Raw genomic sequence first — 23702 nt, 5'->3', positions numbered from 1 at the left:
GGCGCGGCCGGAAAGGGGGCCGCCCCCTCGCCCGTCACGCAACGCGCGTTCGTGGGGAACCTGGTGCTAAACCATTCGTAGACGACCTGCTTCTGGGTCGGGGTTTCGTACGTAGCAGAGCAGCTCCCTCGCTGCGATCTATTGAAAGTCAGCCCTCGACACAAGGGTTTGTTAAAAAAAAAAATTAATGCAATCATAGGTGTTTTGAAAGACTCTAGATTTTTGAGGCTAAACTGTCAAAAACTAAGGTTAAGAATGAGGTGAAAATCTTGATAAAGCTAGAAATAGAACCATGCTGCTTCTTGTACAGTGCCTTAGGCATGACAGATACTTAATAAAGTTTTGTTGAACTGAATGGCTAACCCCTCCCTGCTCCCTCCCACGGGCCTTATAACCATTTAGAGAGGCAAACACTGTTTGCTTCAGGGTTTAATAAGCAAGATAACTTTATTAAATTAATAAAGGTGCATTAATTCATACCTGTCTAAATTTAGCTCTTGCTTCTTTTTCCTTCATTCTTCCATGTGCGACCAAATAGTCAAACACTTCACCTATAATCGAGAGAAATAAAAGTAAGAAGTCCTACTTCTGAGCATTAATTTTCCCATAAATTGATGATGTTTCACTTTTAGGAATGCTCTAATTTTTATTTTTAAATACAGCCATGAAGATAACAGAAACGCAGATTTTGAACTAAGCTAGCCTTAAGTTTAACTATAGGCAAAAGTTCTTTTGATAAAATCTTTAAGCTAGAGAAAAATCATTAAAATTTCCTATGTTTATAAAACTTTTATTTTAAGGGTTATGTTTTCAATGTGCTTTAATAAAAACTGAGAGTTAAAATGGGAAAGTGATATGTGTTAAAAGAGGATAACATCTTCACTGTAGGATTACGAAAAAAGCAGTTCCTGAATATATTAATTAATTAATTCAACAAACATTTATTGAGTGCCTACTAACTGCCAGGCACTGTTCTAGGCTCTGGGGAAATACAGCAGTGAACCAAGTGAAGTCCTTTTCCTGTAAATGGAGAATTTACATTCTGGTAGGGAGAGACAGGCAATCAACAAAAAAGCAAATAGTATGTCAGCTGACAAGGACAGTGGAGCAGACACAGGGGAAGAAACAGGAAGTGTGTCTGCATGTGCAAGTTGCTTTGGGGACTACTGTGAGGGAGAGGACACTGTCATCATCTGGGAGAAAGAGTCTAGGCAGAGCAAATAGCAAAGAGCAAGGAGGCTTTGTAGCCAAAGAAGTGTGAACAAGGAAAAGGGAAATTAGTGGACGGGCATGGGAGATGGGAAGGAGGGGTAAGGCCATGAAGAGTCCCGCAGGCTTTGCTCTGAGTGAGGAGAAGCAGAGGAGGCTATGAAATGACTGACCTCTTAAAAGGGTCACTCTGGCTGCCAGAGGGGGAGGAGGTCAGGGTTGCGGAAGGGACAGAAACACGAGGGAGTAGCGCAATAATCAGGGCAAGAATGAGGGAGGCTGGGCCTTGAGCAGGAAGTGGCAGTGGTGGTAAGAAGTGGGGAGGTTCGGGACTCAGTGGGAAGGTCAAGCCAAGAGAACATGCCCAACAGAACATGCTGGTGGACATCCACGTGGTCGTTTACACAGTGTTAATGCCTCAGGGAAGAGGTAACACTTCAGGAAATACTTGCTTATCAACTGGGTATAAAGAAACAATACCTCTGAAATCAACAGAAAAGGGTACTAATTGAGCAAATTAGACATAAAATATGTTTGGGAAAGAGTCACATCTACTTCATACAAATAAAGACTATTTCCATCAGCTTAGTGACAACATTCAACTAAAAGATTTTGATACTTAAAAAATGCTTAGTTTCAGAACATAACAAATACTTTTGAAGAAAAAGTTATTCTGAATTACATATTAATATCTCTAACTTTTAAGTTTTTAGCCTAGCTGAAACATTTTTAAATAATGGACGGGCATAAATATTTTCAAGTTATCACTTGATTGCATAATGATCTTTTAAAATGCATTACATATTGTTAATTCACACTACACAACTCGTTTAACTATGATGAATTATGAAGTTAAATGTCAGCTCAGTAAAATGTCAGCATTTTCTAAGCAAATGACCTTTCTATTTGCAGAGTAGTATACAATGTCAAAACAAGTGGTTAAAAAGTGAAAACAACTAAAGATGTGTGCATATCATATGAAAAACAGTTTTGACTTAAAAAAAACTAATGGATTAAACCCACTAGTTGCTGTACCCACTAGCTGTTGTAGAGTAACATGGAGAAAAGTCCAAGTCTGTCAATATAATTTTTAAAAATTTTTATAAATTCAAAAGCAATATAAACCTCTTAAGAGATTTTGGAACCATAAAGTCATACTCACAATCACTAAGTTATAAATCAGGAATTCAACCCAGATCACTTTATTTTCTTTATTAAAAATGTATTAGCATTCAGATTAAGTAGCTAAACTGAAAACCTCAAAAGGCTATTTACTAGGAAAAAGACAGAAAAGAGTGGCTCTCCCCACCCAGGTCAGGGACCATGTGGTTGAGAGGACACTGGACAGGTCAGTTCAGAGAGCCCTTGGTCCTAGTTGGGGTCCTGCCACTAAACAAGCGATAGAACTGCTGGCACAGAACAACCTTCCAGAGCTTTAGTTTCATCTATAAAAATTAGGCAGTTGCCTTCGATGAATTCTAAGATTCCTTCCAAGTGTAAAATTCTATGATTCTACAAAATCGAAAAATAGCAGGCTAGGGAGGAATAGGTAGTCAATTTAATGAGACTCTGGTTGTTCCAAATGACAAATGTAACCACAAAAAAACAGATGTCCTGGAGATTGATAGTACTTTGTTGAGCTGATTAAAATAGCCCAAGCCAAAAAAGCACCACCACTAAGAAGCTCAGAGACATGTTGACTTATCAGGTCACACTGTCAATGAGAGGCCCTGGCTGGAATGACCCCATGTCTGTGTTTTCAAAAGCCCACCCTCTTTCTAGTAAAAGTGGATGCTTCTCAGATTAGTTTTGCCCCTATATAAGAGCAATCTCTATGACACTAACACCTAAAATAGATGGAAAAGGAAAGTCATGACCAACTGACCAATTAGGAGAGCCTATCTACTGTCAGAAGGCTAGGGCTGTGGGCCTGGCAGCGTGACCACATGACTTCCCAGCCTCCGTTTCCTCAAGGGTAAAAGCCCATCCTTCACTGCCTGGCCACATCACGGAGTCATTGTGAGGGTCAAAGGAGATCCGGTGAGAGAAAGCTACACAAATGAAAAGGTTATGAACATAACTCTGTAACACGAGGAGAAAGTATTAGAACTCCATATAGATTTTTGGCGCTGCAACTCAGTTTCAGCTCTTCCTACTTCTCCTCAATTGTGAAAAATCCCAACCTAAATTCTCAAACCACACATTTAAACTCTAAATCACACAACTAATAATGAATTAGGAGTATGAAAAAGCAGCATCAAAGGTTTTCCTATTGTAACTCATTCCTGCCCACAGCAGGTTTACAATCTTTTATTTAATAGTTAATTCATTACAACGAGGCTGTGACTGAAATCTTCTGTCTGATCAAAGTGCTAAGATAAAATAAAACTACTATGAGCAAAACAGTCGAAGCTATACTTATGCCCCTAGTTAAAGGAGTATGTCCCTAGTAGTCTGTCCTTTCATAAGCGCACTTCAATCCTTACTTGTTAAGCATCGGCTACGTGCCAGGCACTATCTAGAGGTGTAGAGGTAGGGGGCACACAAAGACCAATCAGAACGCTTCTGCTCTCCACACACAAGGAGACTTACATGTGGTCCAAAAACTACAAGCCTAACCCAACTTCAACCCCCAGAGGAGTATCTCTGTAAAAGAGAACAGTTATATACATGCATTTCAGAAAAATGACTACATGTATATAGTCTTGTAGGCCAAGTCCTTAATCTTTAAGGAAAATCTAAATATATGCATTGCAAGCATCATTTCTGGCCTTGGGAAAGATGAACATCAATGACATAAAGAAAACCATCCAATAGGCAGTACACATTTATTTCAAACAAGCTAATGCACTGATATATTTAAAAATCCAAGTTCTTAAACAAAATGTGGTGTGCATATATATACATAATGGTATATTATTCAGCCTTAAAGAGGAAGGAAAACTCTGACAGGGATGAACCTTGAAGACATTATGCTGAGTGAAGTAGGCATAAAAGGACAAGTGCTGTGAGATACCACTCATATGACTACCTAGAGCAGTCACATCCACAGAGACAGGAAGTAGACTGGTGGGCACCAGGGGCTAGGGAGGAGGAGAGGGAAGTTAGTGTTTAATGGGGACAGTGTTTCAGTTTGGGAAAATGAAAAAGTTCTGGGGATGGATGGTGGTCATGGCTATATAACAATATGAATGTACTTAATGTCACAGAACTGTACACTTAGAATGGTCAAAATGCTAAATTTTATGTTATGTACATTTTACCACAATAAAAAAAAATCCAAGTTTTGGATATTATTAATAACGCTAATAGTGAACTACAGAAGAGCCACAAAAGAGCCAAGACAGCTTTTCTGATTCTCATGCTACTGTGTTACGACTCCAGATGTTAAACGGAACCTTAACAATGATCCATGTGGGCAGTGTGGTTGTGTATTCTTCTAAAAAGGGAAGAAAGAAAGAAAAACCATAGAAGTTTCTTACCTCCACTTGCATACTCCATGATTAGGTAGAGCGTTTTGTCAGTTTCAATGACTTCGAACAACTTCACTGGGGGAGGGGAAAGGATATGGGAGAAAAAGAAACAAACGTCTGTATGTATATACACTGTACGTATAAACTGTAAGTACTAAAAGAAACTTTTTCCCTGTTAAAGATTTTTGTAACTGGCTGCCTTAACAGAATGTTTTTTGGGAATTTTATCATATATTACAACAACACATTTTATAAAAGCATGGAATTCCATAAAAATAAAGATATTTCTGGGTGCTCAAACAATGTAACTTTGGCATGCACTCAGCAGTCCAGGCTGTGTACCTACTCACATCTCCTCTGTCCTCATCCTGTATGGTGTCTACACTGGTTAGCTGCCCTCCCAGCAGATTGTGCTTTTCCCTCAGGAAAAGGGTTCTTACTTCACATTCTCGACCTGCAGGAACTGCTCAGATCTACTCTACTTCTCCAAGTTTAAGTGCGTTCACTTGCCATTATGGCTTTAAGGATATATAGAACAATTTCACTTGAGACTTCTGTTGCTTGGGAAACTTCTGTTCACTCCTTCTCAGAGAAAAAGCTTCTTTTGTTACTATTCTGAAGCCAGAGATGGAAAGTAGTAGAAGGGATTATGCTACAGTTAATTGAAAAGAACTTTTTAAAGAATTATTTGCAATGGGTCATTGTGACTTTGCCATACAGCAGTCCCTTGTTACAGATTGAAATAATATTTCTATTACTTTTAATTCACAAAACCATATCAAACCAATCAGAAATATACACATTTTAAAATGAAACTGAAGTACATTTCTAAAGCTACTGACTCACTATTTTCCACATCTACTTTATTTTGGTAATACATACTCTAAAGTTAAATTTACCAAAAAACAGGGGACAGGGTGCTAGCCTCTTATATTGCAGGCTACTTTCTGACACTTTAATATAGAGTATCAGACCAAATAAAGTGCCTAACACAGTATGTAATACATGTTTGTTGAACTGATGAATAAAACTATCATATGTCATTTCTAAAATGGTATGTTCAGGTGGTCAGGAAAAATAATTTAAAGAAATTTAAGGCATATGTGCTGGTAAACCATCAACATACAAATAAAACCTTTCTAAAATTCCAATGGAAATATTGGCTCTTCTGGAAAAACTATCTGAATCCAATACAAATTTAAATTTTTAGAAATTCATATCTATTATCAAAGATATGTTATTTGGGAGTAAGCAGAGAAAACTCTAATCAGGGCACAACTTAATAACTAAAGAACAAAATAACTATGTTTAAGTTAGCTAGTTCTAGGCTGCAGTGATTGGTTATTTGGTGAAAAGATGGAATCTGAAACCAAGAATTAGCTAGCTAACCCCAAAGGGCTGAAATGAAAAGTGAAGAAAGGTTTTCTTCCCGTTATTATATTCCTTGTTATTTTTCTCCAAACATTGTATTTCACTGATTCTAAGATTAAATTTTTTCACATTTTAACTAATATCACTAAGAATAAGATGACCACTTGGTAGAATTTTTTTCCTTAGCAGCATGTAAAACCAAAAACGCCTTTTAAATGATGTGGCTTAGATCTGATGAAATAGGGTATATATAAGCTTTTCCTTCCAGTGGCTCCATTTTATCTTCTATTCTTGTGCCTTAAGAATTCTTGATAGGGGGCGCCTGGGCGGCTCAGATGGTTAAGCGTCTGCCTTCGGCTCAGGTCATGATCCCAGGGTCCTGGGATCGAGCCCCGCATCGGGCTCCCTGCTCCGTGGGAAGCCTGCTTCTCCCTCTCCCTCTACTGCTCTCCCTGCTTGTGCTCTCTTGCTCTGCCAAATAAATAAACACAATCTTAAAAAAGAATTCTTGATAGGATATCCGTTAACATCAAACTTCGTCCCTCCCACTTCCTAGAACTTATTTTGATATTAAAGTGGTAAAAGTGGCTGTCTTAACAGCTATTTCGTTCTTGAAATAATAACAATAAAAAAGTTATATTATTCAAAAAGAGCTCTACATTTTCATTGAGATGTATATACAAAATACTAAGTAATTTGCATACTTTCACCTTGTTCCTATAATTATGATGAGAGCAGGACCATGACCCTTCCTCATCCTTACTTATTTACTTATTTTTAAGTAGGCTCAACACCCAACATGGGGCTTGAACTCATGACCCTGATGATCAATAGTCACATGCTCTACTGACTGAGCCAGCCAAGCGCCCTATACCCCTCCTTTAAACCCAACTCACTGAACCTAGCACTGAGCTATGCACACAGAGGGCACATGAAACATATCTGTGCTATACAAAACAATTCCCTTAAAAAATTCCATTAGATAGCAGGTATCCTATATCTTTTAAAATACAATTCAATGGACAAGTAATTTCTTAAGAACACTGCCATAGCAAAACCTGTTATACCTTTGAAAATCTTTTTTTTTTTAAAGATTTTGTTTATTTATTTGACAGAGTGAGACATAGCGAGAGCAGGAACACAAGCAGGGTGAGTGGGAGAGGGAGAAGCAGGCTTCCCGCAGAGCAGAGAGCCCGATGTGGGACCTGGGATCATGACCTGAGCTGAAGGCAGACGCTTAACGACTGAGCCACCCAGGCGCCCACCTTTGAAAATCTTAACTCTGACTTATTCCCTTTTCCATATATGAGTTAAATAAAATTATTTTCTAATATGCATTAAAAATTGGAAAGTTATGATCTGATTATAGAGTTTCTACTGCATTAAAGCTTTAAATTCAAGAGTTTAATACCTAAGCTTTTAACTTGTCTTTAGTAATTTCAAAAAGTTAATACAAATGATCAACAATTTGTATAAATATATATTTTATGAAAAGTGTACCTGGGCTGGGAGGAGGGAAGGAATCTCCTATCACTCTTGGAATATAGGTTTAGACCCCAAATGGAATGCATTTAGACCCAAAAGTATTTAAGAAAGCAGAAAATACCTATGTTTGGATGATTTAAAATCTTCATTATTCTTACTTCTCTGAAGAGCTGAAAAACAAACACATAATTCCCCAACACAGGTTATTAAACATTCTATTCCACTGTTGCGATACAAATTTAAATCTTCTCTTAGATAACTGACCCACTGGTAATGTTCAACAGTCTGCATCTAACACTAGCATGAAAGTCCAGAGAAGCTATAAATGCTTCAGTTTTAGCTCCTGGAAAAGCAGAAGTTGCAGAGGAGGATGATACCACAATCTTAATTATATTTTGCTATCTTGAACATATAAGATCAGATTTAGGCAAGAATAGTTTGTGATTAAACTCAGTCTGATTCAATACCTACCCAGGGGTAGTTACTGCAAATCCAACCGTGTACAGTCCTAATGAACTACACCATGAGTGTATTAGGACTGATAATTCCAAGTAATTCTAGGAGAAGATTTTTTCAAAACCACTTTGGGAAATCCTTGTTGGAGAAGACAGGTAATTTAGCATGGCAGTTGTGGCAGACTGTTAAATTAATGGTCCTAATGAGTCCTGCCTCGCATGTTCACATTTTTGTATGGGCTGTGTGACTTGCTCTGGCCAATGAAACATTATCAAATTTGATATCATCCATCCAGCAAGAAGAGGGTGGATAAATGCTTGCGTATCCGGCGCTTGCTGTCTTGGAATGATGTTGCTATGATATGAAGAGGTCAGTCTAGCCTCTTTGAGGATGAAAGAGTATATGTAGGGAAAGACCCACTGTCCCACCTGAGCACAGCCCCATCAACTTGTCAGCTGAATGCTGCCACACAAATGAACCCAGAGGATGCCATAAGAAAAACCATCCAGGTAAGACTGGTAGAGCTGCCCAGCCATCACACAGAATAAGGAGAAATATTAAACTGTTGTTGTATAAACATGTGCTGTGAATGCACAAGAAAGTCATGGTGTTATGGCCTAGGCTAATATCAGAAGATCTCAGAAAATAACAGAATTTTAGAGGCCATCTTATCCAAACCTCTTGCAAACAAGTGGAAACCAGGAAAGGAGAGGAAAAGATCTCCCAAGGTCCTGCTCTCTTTCTGCGGGGAATTGGGCCAGAACCAAGGTCTCCCAACACCCAGTATCTATAACCTATGGGAGGCACGGGCTGGGAAGAACTTGGGAAGAGGAGGAACAGCTGGCTATGTGGAAAGGAATCTGGGGAGAAATCACAGGGGTCTTACTGCACTTGTCCCATCTACCACATCTAATCTAGAATTGAATCAGCACCTAACAACTAAGAGCATGGAGATGGACATGGACGTATCTGACCTCTAAACTGATCTCAGAGCTTAAAAACATGGAGTCAGATGAGTAAGATTCCTTTCCTGAATACTGGATCTTCTCTAAAGGCTGGAGCACTTTTATCTCCAACACAAATATCTCCTGTTGCTTTTGTGGTCATTCTCACAATTTATGTTCTGAGATGAGAAGACAGCTACCCTGACCACTGCTCAGGCTTGAGTTCTTTATCTTAGTTTCCCTCTGTCAAGCCAACACAGAAACCCTGTTTTCCAATTCATTATAGTGGAATTTGTAGCTTATAATCTGAATGTCCCAGTTATTTCCACAACTGCTAAAGTAGGAGAGCTCCAAGTTGGATACAATACCAACACGTTAGGACCCTGCATTTAGTATAAAACGCAGACCATGGCCATGGTGGCCTCTACTTCTCCCTGCAACGTGACACTCCTCCAGCCACCCTGATTCCTCTCAGGTATCAGAACATTCGAACTTCTTTCTTTCCTTAGTCTTTTCTCCTTTCTGTCCTTGTAGTCTCAAGCAGATTCTCTGAAAACCTTATCTAAGAAGATCTCCTTTATTTTACATCATAGTGGTCTGTTTGCTTCTTCTCTAGAATGTCCTTCAAGTATAAAGATACATTTTGTGTACCTGTTCATTGTTGCCTTGTCATCCGTGTGGGGTGGGGGGAGGCACACTGGTCTCCTTTCACTACTGTATACCTGAAACCAAGCCTGGCACACAACAGGAACTCGTTTGTTTGATAAATGCCTCTATGAAGTACTAACTACCAAGAAGTGTGGTTTGAGCAGCCTCCTTCGCATTCTGATGCCCACCCCGCTTTTAAACCCTGAGGAGCAGGACGCTTGGTGCAGAGCTGTCACCGTTCTGCTGGTGGGAGAGCAGGTCAAACGAAGGCGGTCATTTTTAAATACCTACTAGCAGGGCAGCAAGGAAACAAAGTAATCAGAGCCACACGGCAGGAAAAGATGTGATATTACAGGAATTCAAGAAAGGCAGAGCTCACTTTAGTCTGGGGTAGCAGGTACCATGGAGGTGACCAGACTCATGCAGGACTCAAAAAGATGTCCACAGTAAAAAATGAGCTATGTGTGCTTTATATATGTGAGCAAAGATATGGTGTGGCCAATTAAGACTATTTATTTAAGGAAGACCAAGTGATACCTCTGGCAGAACAATGCATTTCCAGGTGTGGATTTCAGGTCACCTGCATCAGAATCATAAGGGTGTTTGTGCAAACTCCAGGTCCCTGGGCCCTACCTCTTGCTAGATCTGAAGTGGGATTAAGAATATTACTTTCAGCAAGCACCCTAGGTATGGTGGTTTTAAAATATGTCCACAAATTCTTTGACAATCCTCCCTGCAAAAGACAGTACTTCATATTCCTCTCTTTTGAGTGCGGGCTGCACTTAGTGATTTGCTTCTAACGAAAAGAGTAAGGTAGAGGCGATGGTGGGGGACTTGCAGAGAATGACTAGGTCCTATGGCTCCCTCCCTGCTCTCAGAGGTTACTCGCTGTGTGTCATGGGGACATTAAACACCTCGATGGACAGACCCCCAGATGGCAAAGTACGGAGGCCTCATGCGCACAGTTGGTGAGGAGCTGCAGCCCCTCAGGAGAGCCAGGTGAGAGGGAAGCAGACCCACCAGCCTAATCAAGTCTTCAGATGCTGTAGTTGTGGCTCTCACCCAAAACTTCTTGAGAGTACCTGTGCCAGAACTACATAGTTAAGTCACTCCCAAACACATGACTTGCAGGAATGATGAGGTAACAAATGGCTTTGTTTCAGCTGCTCAGTTCTGGAGTAATCTGTTAGAGAGCAGCTGGTAACTGACACACTACAGACAACCCATGCGTTACAGCAGAGGTCACACCAAGGCACGTGTTGTGAGAACACAGAGGAAAGGTAAACGGCACCAGACAGAGGGATGGGTCGTACAAGCTGAATTCTGGAGGCAGAAAGAATAGCCTCAGATTCCCTAGTAGGATAGTGTCAGGATATTACCAAATAACTTTACGTATTTACCTCTATCAGAACTGTGTTTCAGGCAGAAAGTAGTTAATAAATCTATAGCAAGTTAATCAAGGAGGTGGAGAGGAAGCGAGAAGCCCACGGCTATGAGGTGTTAGGTCTCCACTGTGCCTGAAGCACAGAGCTAGATGCTTCCACCCATGATCTAACTTCATGTTCACAACTCTGTCTGGTGGCTGTGATCACCGCCGATGCATAGGAAGGAGAACTGAGCAAGTTGAGAAACATGTCCAAGGACTCCCAGCTAGTAGGTGCTGGAGCCAGGACTCTCGGTTTACTGACTCCAAGGTCCACACTCATCTCATGATGCCATGCAGCTGCCTTCGAAATTTACAAGTAAATTCATTGATAGATTATAAGCTGCTGGTACAGAAAATTCCAGAGCAACAGACGGGCACTGGCACAATTTTTAAAAGTTGACAATCTGCATATAAGTGATAAAAATGCCAGACATTTTGGGGGAGACAGAGGAAAAAAACCCCCAAAAAACAAAAACCCCACAACAACATGGCAGAGATTTCATATATTTGTATCAACTATGAACCTCATAGCTGAAGATAGTTAAATTTGGATAGAAGTAACTTACTGAAGAGAAGGCATGAAATTTTAGGGAAGTCCCTATTAGGATTATAGGGCATGTTTTTTTTAAAGTTTTGTTATTACAAAAGGACACTTAAATCCACCTACTTCTATCTTAATTCAACTTCTTTACATTCCTTTTCAATCTTATGCAGATGCTAGTTGTAAAAAACAAAATGAGGTAACACAGAAATATATGAAGTGCAAGAATTCTCTCCTCACTGACCAATCTGCAACCTCCTAACATCTTCAAGTCCTCTAGGAACCAGTACCCAGGAGGAGAACAAACATGTTCGAAGGCAAAGATTCGGGATCCTGTGATCAGAATACCAAGGACACCAAATGTACAGTACCACAGAGTAAAGAGATGTCCCAACAACCAGGACTTGGGATGCCCAGGAATTATCTTTGGAAAAAGACAATTTAACAAACGATGAAAAAAGTAAAGTGAGCATGTAAAAAAGAACATGGGAGGGGTCACATAAAACTGTTACCTAAATCATGATGGTGAAAGTATTCAGACTCCCCTCTCCAGATATATAATAGGTACAAGACAGAAGGACCAGGCTGTGACATTGAGAGCCTGTGCTTTTCATGGCAGCAGAGTGACAGGCTGAATGACAACTTACGTGTTAGAAATAATGAAGTAAACATAATAACCACCCTCTTCTTGAACAGAAAATAGCCATGCTATAAATCTAAGATTCGTGGGTAATTATCAGCAGTCTCGGATAAAGAGAAGGAGACAGAGTCAGGAAACATTCAGGGGGTAAAGGAGAGGAAGGCCAAGTGGGCACTGATACCCCTGTGTGGGTCTGGGTGCCACTCTGAGACAGAGAAGACATACATGACAGGCTGCAGCAAGGCAGACGGAGTTGCTTTTGGACATGGAGTGTGAGGGCGCTTTAGGCCAGTGAAAGTGCATGGTATTTGGGTCTGGAGCTCAGGAAAAAAGGCTGGGATAGAGGTATGTTCTGTAGAATTACCAGCACAGAGATGGCATCCTTGGAAGGAAGTAACACTGCCTAATTGTGCAGGATGAAAAGACAGGACACCAAAAAGCAAACATTTCAGAGACAAAAGAACTGGGGCCCACAATGGAGACTCTCAGAGAAGAAGGCAGCCAGAGAGACAGAATGAAATCCAAACACTGAAGTCTAATGCCTAAGACAGACCTACACGTGGGGCCCAGAGTCTATTCACCAACAGCATCCCAGGTCCTGGAGCATCTCGAGGGTGCTTCAGGAAGGAAAGGTAGAAGGATGATGGACCTGCTTTTCCTCTTCACTGTGCAGAAACCTCTGTGCCTTTGTCTTACTACACTGCTATTCCAGCTCTGCTGAACAAAAGAACAAATCAAAGACCCTCTCAGATAAAACTGAGGGAGAGGGGCTGGCAAAAGCCCACAGAGTTAATGGAGAAGGAACTGTGAAGAAAACGCGTTGGTGTAAAAAAGGAAAACTATGTCTTTGCTTTTCTATATACAGAATATCTCTGGAAGGACAAACAGAAAATGATGCCTCTGGTTGTCCCAGGGACAGGACCGGGGTGGCTGGTAGTCAAAGGCTGAATGAAGACCTTTCCTTCAATACTTTTTCTGTCCTTTGAACCTTAAGACACATAATTGTATTATCTACCTCCCTTCCCTCAATTAATCTGATTTTTAAGAAGAGTTGAGAATGAACAAAGAAAAGGTGTTTTGTTTTTTTGTTTGTTTGTTTGTTTTGGCTAAAAGGGGAATTCTTGAAAAAGACAAGGTAGCTGGAAATGCTGTATTTTGATCACTCTTAACAAGAAGAGCATTTCCTATCCCTTTTCACCATGTGGGTGGAGGCTGCCAGGGGGTGAAAGGCAAGTAAGTCTTCCAGGGAGTATCTCTGAAGTAAAGTAAATATGAGAGCCAATGCTGTAAGGCAAAACTTAAAACTTAAGGCAGGTAAAGAGATCCGAGTCACTCTCAGAATCACCTCGACATTAAATATCTTAAAATAAAGAACAGACTAGGAAAGTTAACAAATGAAAGGGAGATAAGATAATTATTAACAATATTACTAAAGACCATTTGTCTAACACTAGCCAAAAGCAGTGACCTCTCCCACTCAGGAAGAGAGGTCTACAGACATGGAGATATGACAGATACGGGTGTATTACAATGTATTTAACTAGAATTTTACCGATGACATGTAGGTTACTGACATATTTTTGTTAACATCACAGTGAATATCCTTGTACAGTAGTCCCCTGTCCTCCAACCTTCTCTGCACTTTTAGTTCCCTGTGATCAACCTCAATCCAGCAGACGATCCTCCTTCTGATGGATGGCCAGAAGGTCAGTAGCAGCCTAACACTACATCACAAAGCTTACCTCACTCACCTCACTTCACTTCACCCCATCACGAAGGCATTTTTATCATCTCACATCATCACAAAAAGAAGGATAAGTACAGTACAATAAAATGTTTTGAGAGACCACATTCACATAGCTTTACTACAGTATATGGTTATAATTGTTCTTTTCTGGGGGGGCATTCTTTTGGCTATATAGCCAAAAGGGGCAGAGGGTGAGGGAGAGAGAATTTCAAGCAGACTCCATGCCCAGTGCAGATCAAGCCCTGATGCCACAGGGCTTGATCCCACAACTCTGAGATCATGACCTGAGCTGAAACCAAGAGTCGGACGCTTAACTGACTGAGCCAACCAGGTGCCCCTATAATTGTTCTATTTTATTATTAGGTTTCTTAAAAAAGATTTATTTATTTGAGAGAAAGAGAGAGAGAGAGAGAGAGTATGCGCAGGGGAAAGGCAGAGGGAGAGAATGTCCAAGCAGACTCCTGCTGAGTGGGGAGCCTGACGCGGGGCTTGATCTCATGAGCCATGAGATCAGAACTTGAGCCAGATTCAAGAGTCAGATGCTTAACTGACTGAGACACCCAGGGGCCCCATATTTTATTATTAGTTATTATTGTTATTCTTTTACTGTGCCTAATTTATAAATTAAACTTTATCATAGGTGTGTATGTACAGGAAAAACATAGTATTATATAGGTTCGGTACTATCCACAGGTACAGGTATCTATAGGGAGTCTTGGAACATGACCCCCTTGGAAAAGGGGGGCCCTCTGTATACACAGGTATATATTACTTGTACACTCATGCAAATGTATTGGCAAGGTAGATTCTTAGAAACAGGACGGGGGACAAAGGGCATACATGCTTTCTTTTTTCTTTTTTTAAGATTTTATTTTTTAAAGTAATTTCTACACCCAACGTGTGGGGGTTTAACTCACAACCCCAAGATCAAGAGCAGCATGTTCTACCAACTGAGTCAGCCAGGCGCCCCTACCTACTTATTTCTAAAAAGCCAGAATATAACGCTTCCTTGATTTTCCATTTTAGATGTTTTCTTATAGCTACCTACTCTGGCAAGCACTTTCAACTCTGGTATTTGCTGCCTTATTTCTAAATAGCATGTGGGCGCCTGGGTGGCTCAGTCGGTTAAGCGTCTGCCTTCGGCTCAGGTCATGATCCCAGGCTCCTGGGATCGAGCCCTGCATCAGGCTCCCTGCTCAGTGGGGAATGTGCTTCTCCCTCTACCCCTCCCCGCTGCTTGTAATCTCTCTCTCACACACACACTCTCTCTTAAATAAATAAGCAAATAAAATCTTAAAAAAAAAAAAAAAGACTCCTAAATAGCATGCTTGTGCTGCAGTTCATCAATTTGTTTAGTCCCTTCCCCCACCCCATTATCCACAGATTTCTTAACATGGGCAATGAAGACCTGGCTCTCCCACCCCATGTCCCTTCCCTCCTTCCTCCTAATCAGTTCTCAGAGCATTTGGCTAAATTATTGTTTACATTGTATAAATATTATTTAAATTCAATTAATTAACATACAGTGTATTATTAGTTTCAGAGTTAGAGTTCGGTGATTCATCCATTGCATGTAACACCCAGTGCTCATTACATCATGTGCCCTCCTTAATGTCCATCACCCAGTTACCCCATCCCTGCCACCCACCTTCCCTCCAGCAACTCTCAGTTTGTTCTCTATAGTTGACAGTCTCTTACGGTTTGTCTTCCTGATTTCGTCTTGTTTTATTTTTCCCTCCCTTCCCCTATGATTCTCTGTTTTGTTCCTTAAATTCCACATGAGTGAAATCATACGATAATTGTCTTTCTCTGACTGACTTATTTTGCTTAGCATGATACCCTCTAGTTCCATCCATGTCGATGCAAATGGTTAAGATTTCATTTTTGATGGCTCAGTAATATTCCATTGTGTGTATGTGTGTGTGTGTGTACTGTTTTTATCCATTCATCTGTTGATGGACATCTGGGCTCTTTCCATAGTTTGGCTATTGTGGACATTGCTGCTATAAACATTGAGGTGCAGGTGCCCGTTCAGACCACTATGTTTGTATCCTCTGGGTAAATACCTAGTAGTGCAATTGCTGGGTAGTAGGGTAGCTCTGTTTTTATTTATTTATTTATTTATTTTAAAAGATTTTTATTTATTTATTTGACAGAGAGAGAGACAGCGAGAGAGGGAACACAAGCAGGGGGAGTGGGAGAGGGAGAAGCAGGCTTCCCGCTGAGCAGGGAGCTGATGTGGGGCTTGATCCCAGGACCCTGGGATCATGACCTGAGCCGAAGGCAGCTGCTAACGACTGAGCCACCCAGGCGCCCCTGTAACTCTGTTTTTAACTTTTTGAGGAAACGCCATACTGTTTTCCAGAGTGGCTGTACCAGCTTCCATCCCCATGTATAAACATTATTTACAGCCACACCAGGAATGCATTTCTATCCTTTTTATTGATTGATTTTTGGTTTCCTTGGAGCTAATACTGCCTCAATAATTCTGTTCACTTAAGTTTTCTGTGTATCCCTCACTTTACTAATTCATCCTTAAACTCTGCGACAGAAGTGTAAATCTCTTTTCAAATACTTTCAAAGAGTTAAGTAATTTTTTTCCTTTGTAGATATTTCATATTCTGGAAGCCTTTGTCCTGTTCTCAAGGCCCACTCTGTTGGACTTCCTGTTCTGAACCCTATGCTTTCTCTTTCTTGGTATTCTCTCTTGTGGTGGTGAACTATATACCACCACTATCTCCTGAGGAAGGGTAAGGACATGGGTGGTTAACTGTGAAACCCGTGTGCCCCAGAATATCTGATTCTATCTTCACATGTGATTGACAGTTTGGTTGGGTAAAGAATTCTAGATTAGATTCTTTTCTCTCAGAAAAATTCACCCCCCAGCTTTAATGAGATATAATTGACATGTAATACTGTGTAAGTTTAAGGTATACAATGTAATGATTTGAAACACATATGTATTTTGTGAAATCTTTACCACAATGAGGTTGGTTAACACATCTTTCACCTCATATAATTACCATTTTGTTGTTGTTATGGTGGTGGTGAGAACATTTAAGATCTACTCTCATAGCAACTTTCGAGTATACAATATTGTTGTTTGTTTTTTTTTTAAGATTTTATTTATTTATTTGACAGAGAGAGACACAGCGAGAGAGGGAACACAAGCAGGGGGAGTGGGAGAGGGAGAAGCAGGCTTCCCGCCGAGCAGGGAGCCCGATGCGGGGCTCAATCCCAGGACCCTGGGATCACGACCTGAGCCGAAGGCAGACGCTTAACAACTGAGCCAGCCAGGTGCCCCTACAATACAGTATTGTTAACCACAGTCACCATGCTGTACATGAGATCCCTGGCACCTATCCATCTCATAATTGGGAAATTTGTACCCTTTGGATCCACATCTCCCCACTTCCTCCACCCCCAACCCCTGGCAACCACTGTCTACTCTGCTTCTAGGAGTTTAGTTTTTAAGATTTACATGTAAGTGAGATCATACAGTATTTGTCTTTTTCCATCTGATTTGTTTAGTATGCCCTCAAAGTATGTTGTCCCAAATACCAGGATTCCCCTTTTTATGGAATATTATGTAGAAAATATGTATTTCTGCATGTGCATAAGTAATCTCACATCTTCTTTATCCATTATTTGTGGACACTTAATGTGTGTCAATGTCTAAGCTATTCTGAAAAATCCTGCAGTGAACAATGGAGGTCCGATATCTCTTTAAGATGATGATTTCACTTCCTATGGATATATACCCAGAAATGAAACTGCTAGATCACATGGCAGCTCTACTGTTAATTGTTTAAGGACCCTCCACACTGTTTTCCATAAGCAGCTGTAAAATTTACATTTCCACCACTCACACAAGGGTTGCCATTTCTCATTCTCACCAGCATTGATGATAACAGCCATTCTAACACATATAAGGTGATAAATATCTCATTGTGGTTTTTATTTGCATTTTCCTGGTGATGAGTGACATTGAACACCTTTTCATGGACGTACTGGCTATTTGTATGTCTTCTTTGGAAAAATGTCTTTTTAGGTCTTTATCCATTTTAATTAGATTATTTTTGTTTGTTTTTGCTATTGAATTATAGGCGCTCCTTATCTATTTTGGATGTTAATCCTTTATCAGATACATGGTTTGTAAATATTTTTCTCCCATTTTGTGGATTGCCTTTTCATTTTGTTGGCTGTTTCTTTTGCTGTGCATTAAGTTTTCTGAACTTCCATTAGTTGAATTTTGCTTTTGTTGCTTGTGCTTTTGGTGTCATGCCCAAAAAATCATTGCCAGGGTCAACGTCAAAGAGCTTTTCCCCTATGTTTTCTTCCAGGAGCTTTATGGTTTAGGTCTTCCATTTAAGACCTTAATCCACTTTGAGTGAATTTTTGTGGGTGGTGTTAAGATAGGGGTCCAATTTCAATATTTTACCTGTGATTATCCAGCTGGTTCAGAATTTTAAAGGCCTTGATCCATTATCTTTTTTTTTTTTTTTTTAGATTTTATTTATTTATTTGACAGAGACAGACACAGCGAGAGAGGGAACACAAGCAGGGGGAGTGGGAGAGAGAGAAGCAGGCTTCCCGCCGAGCAGGGAGCCCGACTCAGGGCTCCATCCCAGGACCCTGGGATCATGACCTGAACTGAAGGCAGACGCTTAACGACTGAGCCACCCAGGCCCCCCCCCCGCCCCCCATCCATTATCTTTGAGCTTAAAGCAATGCAGAATAGTATGATGCCATTTTGTTACAATTCTGTTTGTGACCTAATTTTTCCTCTTCATTCTCCTTAACCTTGATGTATTTAAATTTTAATGTACCAGAGATTTAGTATCTGTGGTACATTAGCATTCATTCCAGATATACTGTGGGTCTTTTGTCATGTTCGCACTGGGCACACCAAGCCTCTTGAGCTGCAAATTTAGGTTCCACAGTTCTGGGAAACTACCTTTTGTTATTCCTTGATAATTTCCCCTCCTATCCTCAGTTCTTTTTACCACTCCACGTTATCACAAACTACACCTCCTACGTAGATACTTCAATTTTATATCTTATCTTCCTTAATTCTCAAGTCTTTAAATTTGTATATTGTTTTCTGAGAGATTTCCTTGACTTTACTTTCCAACCCTTTTACTGACTTTCTTCCCAAAACCATAAATTACCCTCTCCTCAATGGTCCTTTTTCAATGCATCATATTCTTCTTTCATGAATATAATGACTGTTGTTGTACTACTATCTTCCTCTTTTTTAAATCTTTGGAAATAAAAATTGTAATTTTCCTTTTCCTTTTTTTTTTTAAAGTAGTCTAGTTTCCTCTTTCAGTTTTTCTTTTTTATTCCTGTTTGTTTTAGTCTCTGATTATTCTCAAATATCTGGAGATTCCTGGCTGTCCTCCCATATTTCCATATTTAAGAGAGGCACCAAAGCTCTGTACTGAGTGTTATGTATGTGAGGGCTGGACCACAAGATTAGTGGGCAGAAATTAAGGAGCTTCTGTGGAAGACATCCAACTATTTTTTTTTTTTTTTTGAGATTTTATTTATTTGACAGAGAGAGAGACAACGAGAGAGAGAACACAAGCAGGGGGAGTGGGAGAAGGAGAAGCAGGCTTCCCACTGAGCAGGGAGCCGGATGCGGGGCTCGATCCCAGGACCCTGGGATCATGACCTGAGCCGTAAGGCAGACGCTCAACTGACTGAGCCCACCCAGGTGCCCCACACCCAACTGTTTTTTTTTTTTTTTTAGATTTTATTTATTTGAGAGAGAGAATGAGAGAGAGAGAGCACATGAAAGGGGGGAGGGTCAGAGGGAGAAGCAGACTCCCTGCTGAGCAGGGAGCCCGATGCGGGACTTGATCCTGGGACTCCAGGATCATGACCTGAGCCGAAGGCAGTCGCTTAACCAACTGAGCCACCCAGGCGCCCCAACTGTTGTTGTTTTTTGTTTTTTGTTTTTGACAGAGAGAGAGACAGCAAGGGAGGGAACACAAGCAGGGGGAGTAGGAGAGGGAGAAGCAGGCTTCCCTGCTGAGCAAGGAGCCCGATGCGGGGCTCGATCCCAGGACCCTGGGATCATGACCTGAGCCGAAGGCAGACGCTAAACGGCTGAGCCACCCAGGCACCCCGCCCCAACTGTTTTTATCTGTATTTTCTTTTAAGTCAGTTTTCCCAGAGAAAAAATCTCCTATTTCCTTTTCAGGCAATATAGAAGGGCTAACAAAGTTCTGGGAAGTGAGCAAAGAAAGGGAGTGGAGAAAGAGTGTCTCACCACTCAGTGGGTCCCTGTTTGTGGTATGGGGTCCCCAAGTTTAGGTGCTCTCTGATTCAGCCTCTTCAGAAAACGAACTGCCCCATTTCTACTGGGGGCAGAGAAGGGGCAGCTGCCTAACCGGGAGGTGGTATAGGCCCCTTGCATATACATTTTCAGCCTATCCTTCTGTTTCTAGTTCTACTTGTAACCCCACCCACAAAAGGAGCTAGGAGAACTTATTTCTAAGCTTTCTGAATCCTGTGGCATGATTCAGCATGATTCTTTTTGCTACTAGCCTACCTACCTCCGCCCTTAACTCCTGCTCTTAGAGGCCTGGTCTCAGCTCACTCTGGTTTGCTATATCTATTAAACATTACACACACACACACACACACACACACACACACACACACACACTCCATCTGACAAAACTAAGTTCAATTCTTTGTTCTCTAGTCTTCTATTCTGACACTTCCTTTTATTTATTTATTTATTTATTTAATTTATTTATTTTGAGAGAAGAAGAGGAGGAGGAGGAAGAAGGAAAAGAAGAAGAAGAAGAAGAAGAAGAAGAAGAAGAAGAAGAAGAAGAAAATGTAGCCTAGAAAGATGTTAGTCAGGTTTATTAATCATATTAATAGAACCACTGCTTATAGTCATATATGTACTGCTCAACCCTGAAGAAATCATTTACCTTGTAGCCATCATAAATTTCAATAGTTATTACATTAAATCCTGGCACATAGTTATAACATCTCCTTAGAAAGGGATGTGTTAAAAAAGCTGCACAAAGTTGTAATATAGACTTAGTATATTAAGATCTGTATCTTTTTTCCTACTTAATGTGTCATGCATGGCCTGAGAGAGGTCAAGTCTCCTTTGTCACTCATGTTTGTTAATTTATTTTATTTACTTATTTATTTATTTTAAAGATTTATTTTTCAACAGGGAGAGAGAGACAGCGAGAGAGGGAACACAAGCAGGGGGAGTGGGAGAGGGAGAAGCAGGCCTCCCGCGGAGCAGGGAGCCCGACGTGGGGCTCGATCCCAGGACCCTGGGATCATGACCTGATCCGAAGGCAGACGCTTAATGACTGAGCCACCCAGGTGCCCTAGTGTTTGTTAATTTAGCTCAGATTTTACCTGGCATGTATTTTGAGGTTCTATTTATCATATGCCATTCTACTATTAAAAATAAAATGTAGGGGTGCCTGGGTGGCTCACTCAGTTGAGCAGCTGACTCTTGATTTTGATTCAGGTCATGATCTCAGAGTCAGATGAGATTAGAGATTATAAAAACTTTAAGATAATAGAGATGAGTATCTTTATGGCCCTGGATATGGAAGAATTTCTTAAAACTGAACAAAAGACTTGAAGAGGCACTTCACAGAAGAAACAAAAACCAGTAAAAATACGAAAAGATGTAATACTTCCTCAGTAATCAGGGAAATGTAAATAAAAATCACAAGGAAATGTTATTTTTATATCCACCAGATTGGCAAGAATTAAATATCAGACAAATTCAAATTTTGATGAGGATGTGACATTACTTGAACTTTCTCCTATATGCTACTGGTGGGAATATAAATTACACAACTGCTTTGGAAACAATCTGGCCGGCTCCAATAAACAGACCCTGTGAACCAATAATTCTACTACTGGATATATATCATTAAGAAACTCTTACACAAGTGCACCAGGATACATACAGGACAACTCACAGCAACAATGTTTGTAATACAAATAGCTATAAGCAATCTGAAGGTCTCGGAACCAGAGACCATGCATATGTAAATCATGGTATATTCATGTAATAGAACACTATATAATCATGAAAACGAGCATAATAAAGAAAGTGAATTAGCTAAATATGTCAACATGGAACACAATTTGGGCAAAAGAAAGCAAATAGAAGGATACATATAATATGATTACATTTATATAGTATTTAAAACCTTTACAATATTTTTGGAAAAGATAAAAAAACCTTTACACTATTTTGATGAGACTCCATATAAGGTAAAATTATAAAGACAATCAAGAAAACAACACAAAATTCTTGTTAGTGGTTACCTGGTAGGTGGGAAAGGAAGAAGGGGAATCAAGTTGGAGAGGGCCACAGTGTGAGTGATTTATAGGTATTGCTGATGATCCATTTCTTGAAGTAAATGGATGTTCATTTCCTATAATATTTACACTATAAACATCTAACTTTTTTGTATGTAAAGCAGTTAATAAAAATTAAAACTGAATTTTAAATAATTGCTTAGTTTGAGCTGATTAATAAAATTAAGCAGTTTTTTAAAAAAATTTTTTTAAGATTTTATTTATTTATTTGACAGAGAGAGAGAACAAGAAGGCAGAGAGGCAGGCAGAGAGGCAGGCAGAGGGAGAGGGAGAAGCAGGCTCCCCGCTGAGCAGGGAGCCGGATGCAGGGCTCGATCCCGGGACCCTGGGATCACGACCCGAGCCGAAGGCAGCCACTTAACCGACTGAGCCACCCAGGCACCCCAGTTTTTAAAAATTTAAAGTAAGAGCAGCAGCAATGTGGATTTTTATGATTAAATATTTCCAAGACAAAGAGATTCTCCCACTCCCAAAAACCCCAGGTTCTGGTGGTCAAAAATCAGGGTAATATGAGAAGATATTAATTTAGTGTTAAAATAAATTTGGCACTTAATAAAGAACAGATTTTACTGGGTGTCCACCATATGCAAGCTGAACTTCAGTATGCTCCTTTGCTATCCCCATAAGGAAGGGGCTGGGCCTGATTCCTTCCCAAGGGGACATGGTAGAACAAGACTATTGGAAGTTAGGGCTTTAGGTTCTAACACTAATGTAGTCACTTCCTCACTGGATGACTGAACAAGGTGCAAAATGTTAAAACTTCAGTCTGCTCATCTGTAAAATATAGATAAAAAAAGCTACGTCACAGGGCTGATGTGGAAAAAAGGCAATGCGTGATGTAGGTGCTGTGCACAGTCATTAAGAATTTGAGCTCTGGGGGCGCCTGGGTGGCTCAGTCGTCAAGCGGCTGCCTTTGGCTCAGGTCATGATCCCAGGGTCCTGGGGTCGAGTCCAGCATCGGGCTCCTTACTCAGGGGAGAGCCTGCTTCTCCCTCTGCCTGCTGCTCTCTCTCCCTCTGTCTCTCTCCCTGACAAATAAAGAAATAAAATCTTAAAAAAAAAAAAAAAAAGAATTTGAGCTCTGGAGCACAATACCTGGCCCTAGCCCGGCTCTAACACTCAGTCTAGGTGACATGACCTTCCTGGAACCCTGGTACCCACACAATTGAAGGAGCCTGATGTGTGGAAAGCTTGGAACAGTACCTGGCACACAACAAACACTCAGTATGGGGTTGTGATTCTGGCTGTTACTGTTGTTAGTATGATTCTCTTCCAAAGGCCTAATTTGTGCCCAATTTTTGATTTTCTACAAATGGGTCCATGCCATGCTCTAAGTTTAACCTATTTAAAACATTTGGTTCTTTAGGGACTTTTCTA

The 23702-nt window shown here is 40.5% G+C and overlaps 1 protein-coding gene across 17 annotated transcripts in view; it reads right to left on the bottom strand.

Annotated features, from left to right (window-relative positions):
- MARK3 (microtubule affinity regulating kinase 3) overlaps positions 1-23702 on the bottom strand; it is a 116849-nt gene that overhangs the window by 33173 nt on the left and 59974 nt on the right. For 16 of the 17 annotated variants that reach the window (XM_078054256.1, XM_078054258.1, XM_078054259.1 and 13 more), the window contains 3 exons: positions 7660-7708; positions 4692-4757; positions 481-551 (listed from right to left, as the gene is read on the bottom strand). In XM_078054256.1, coding sequence (XP_077910382.1) covers positions 481-551; positions 4692-4757; positions 7660-7708 — 186 coding nt within the window. The remainder of the gene's footprint in view (positions 1-480; positions 552-4691; positions 4758-7659; positions 7709-23702) is intronic. The other variant, XM_078054272.1, reaches the window with a different exon arrangement.

This window comes from Halichoerus grypus, chromosome 8 (genome assembly GCF_964656455.1).
Source record: "Halichoerus grypus chromosome 8, mHalGry1.hap1.1, whole genome shotgun sequence".
Classification (NCBI taxonomy): Eukaryota; Metazoa; Chordata; class Mammalia; order Carnivora; family Phocidae; genus Halichoerus; species Halichoerus grypus.
The sequence above is the reverse complement of the archived record's forward strand: the minus strand, read 5'-3'. Positions and strand labels throughout refer to the sequence as shown.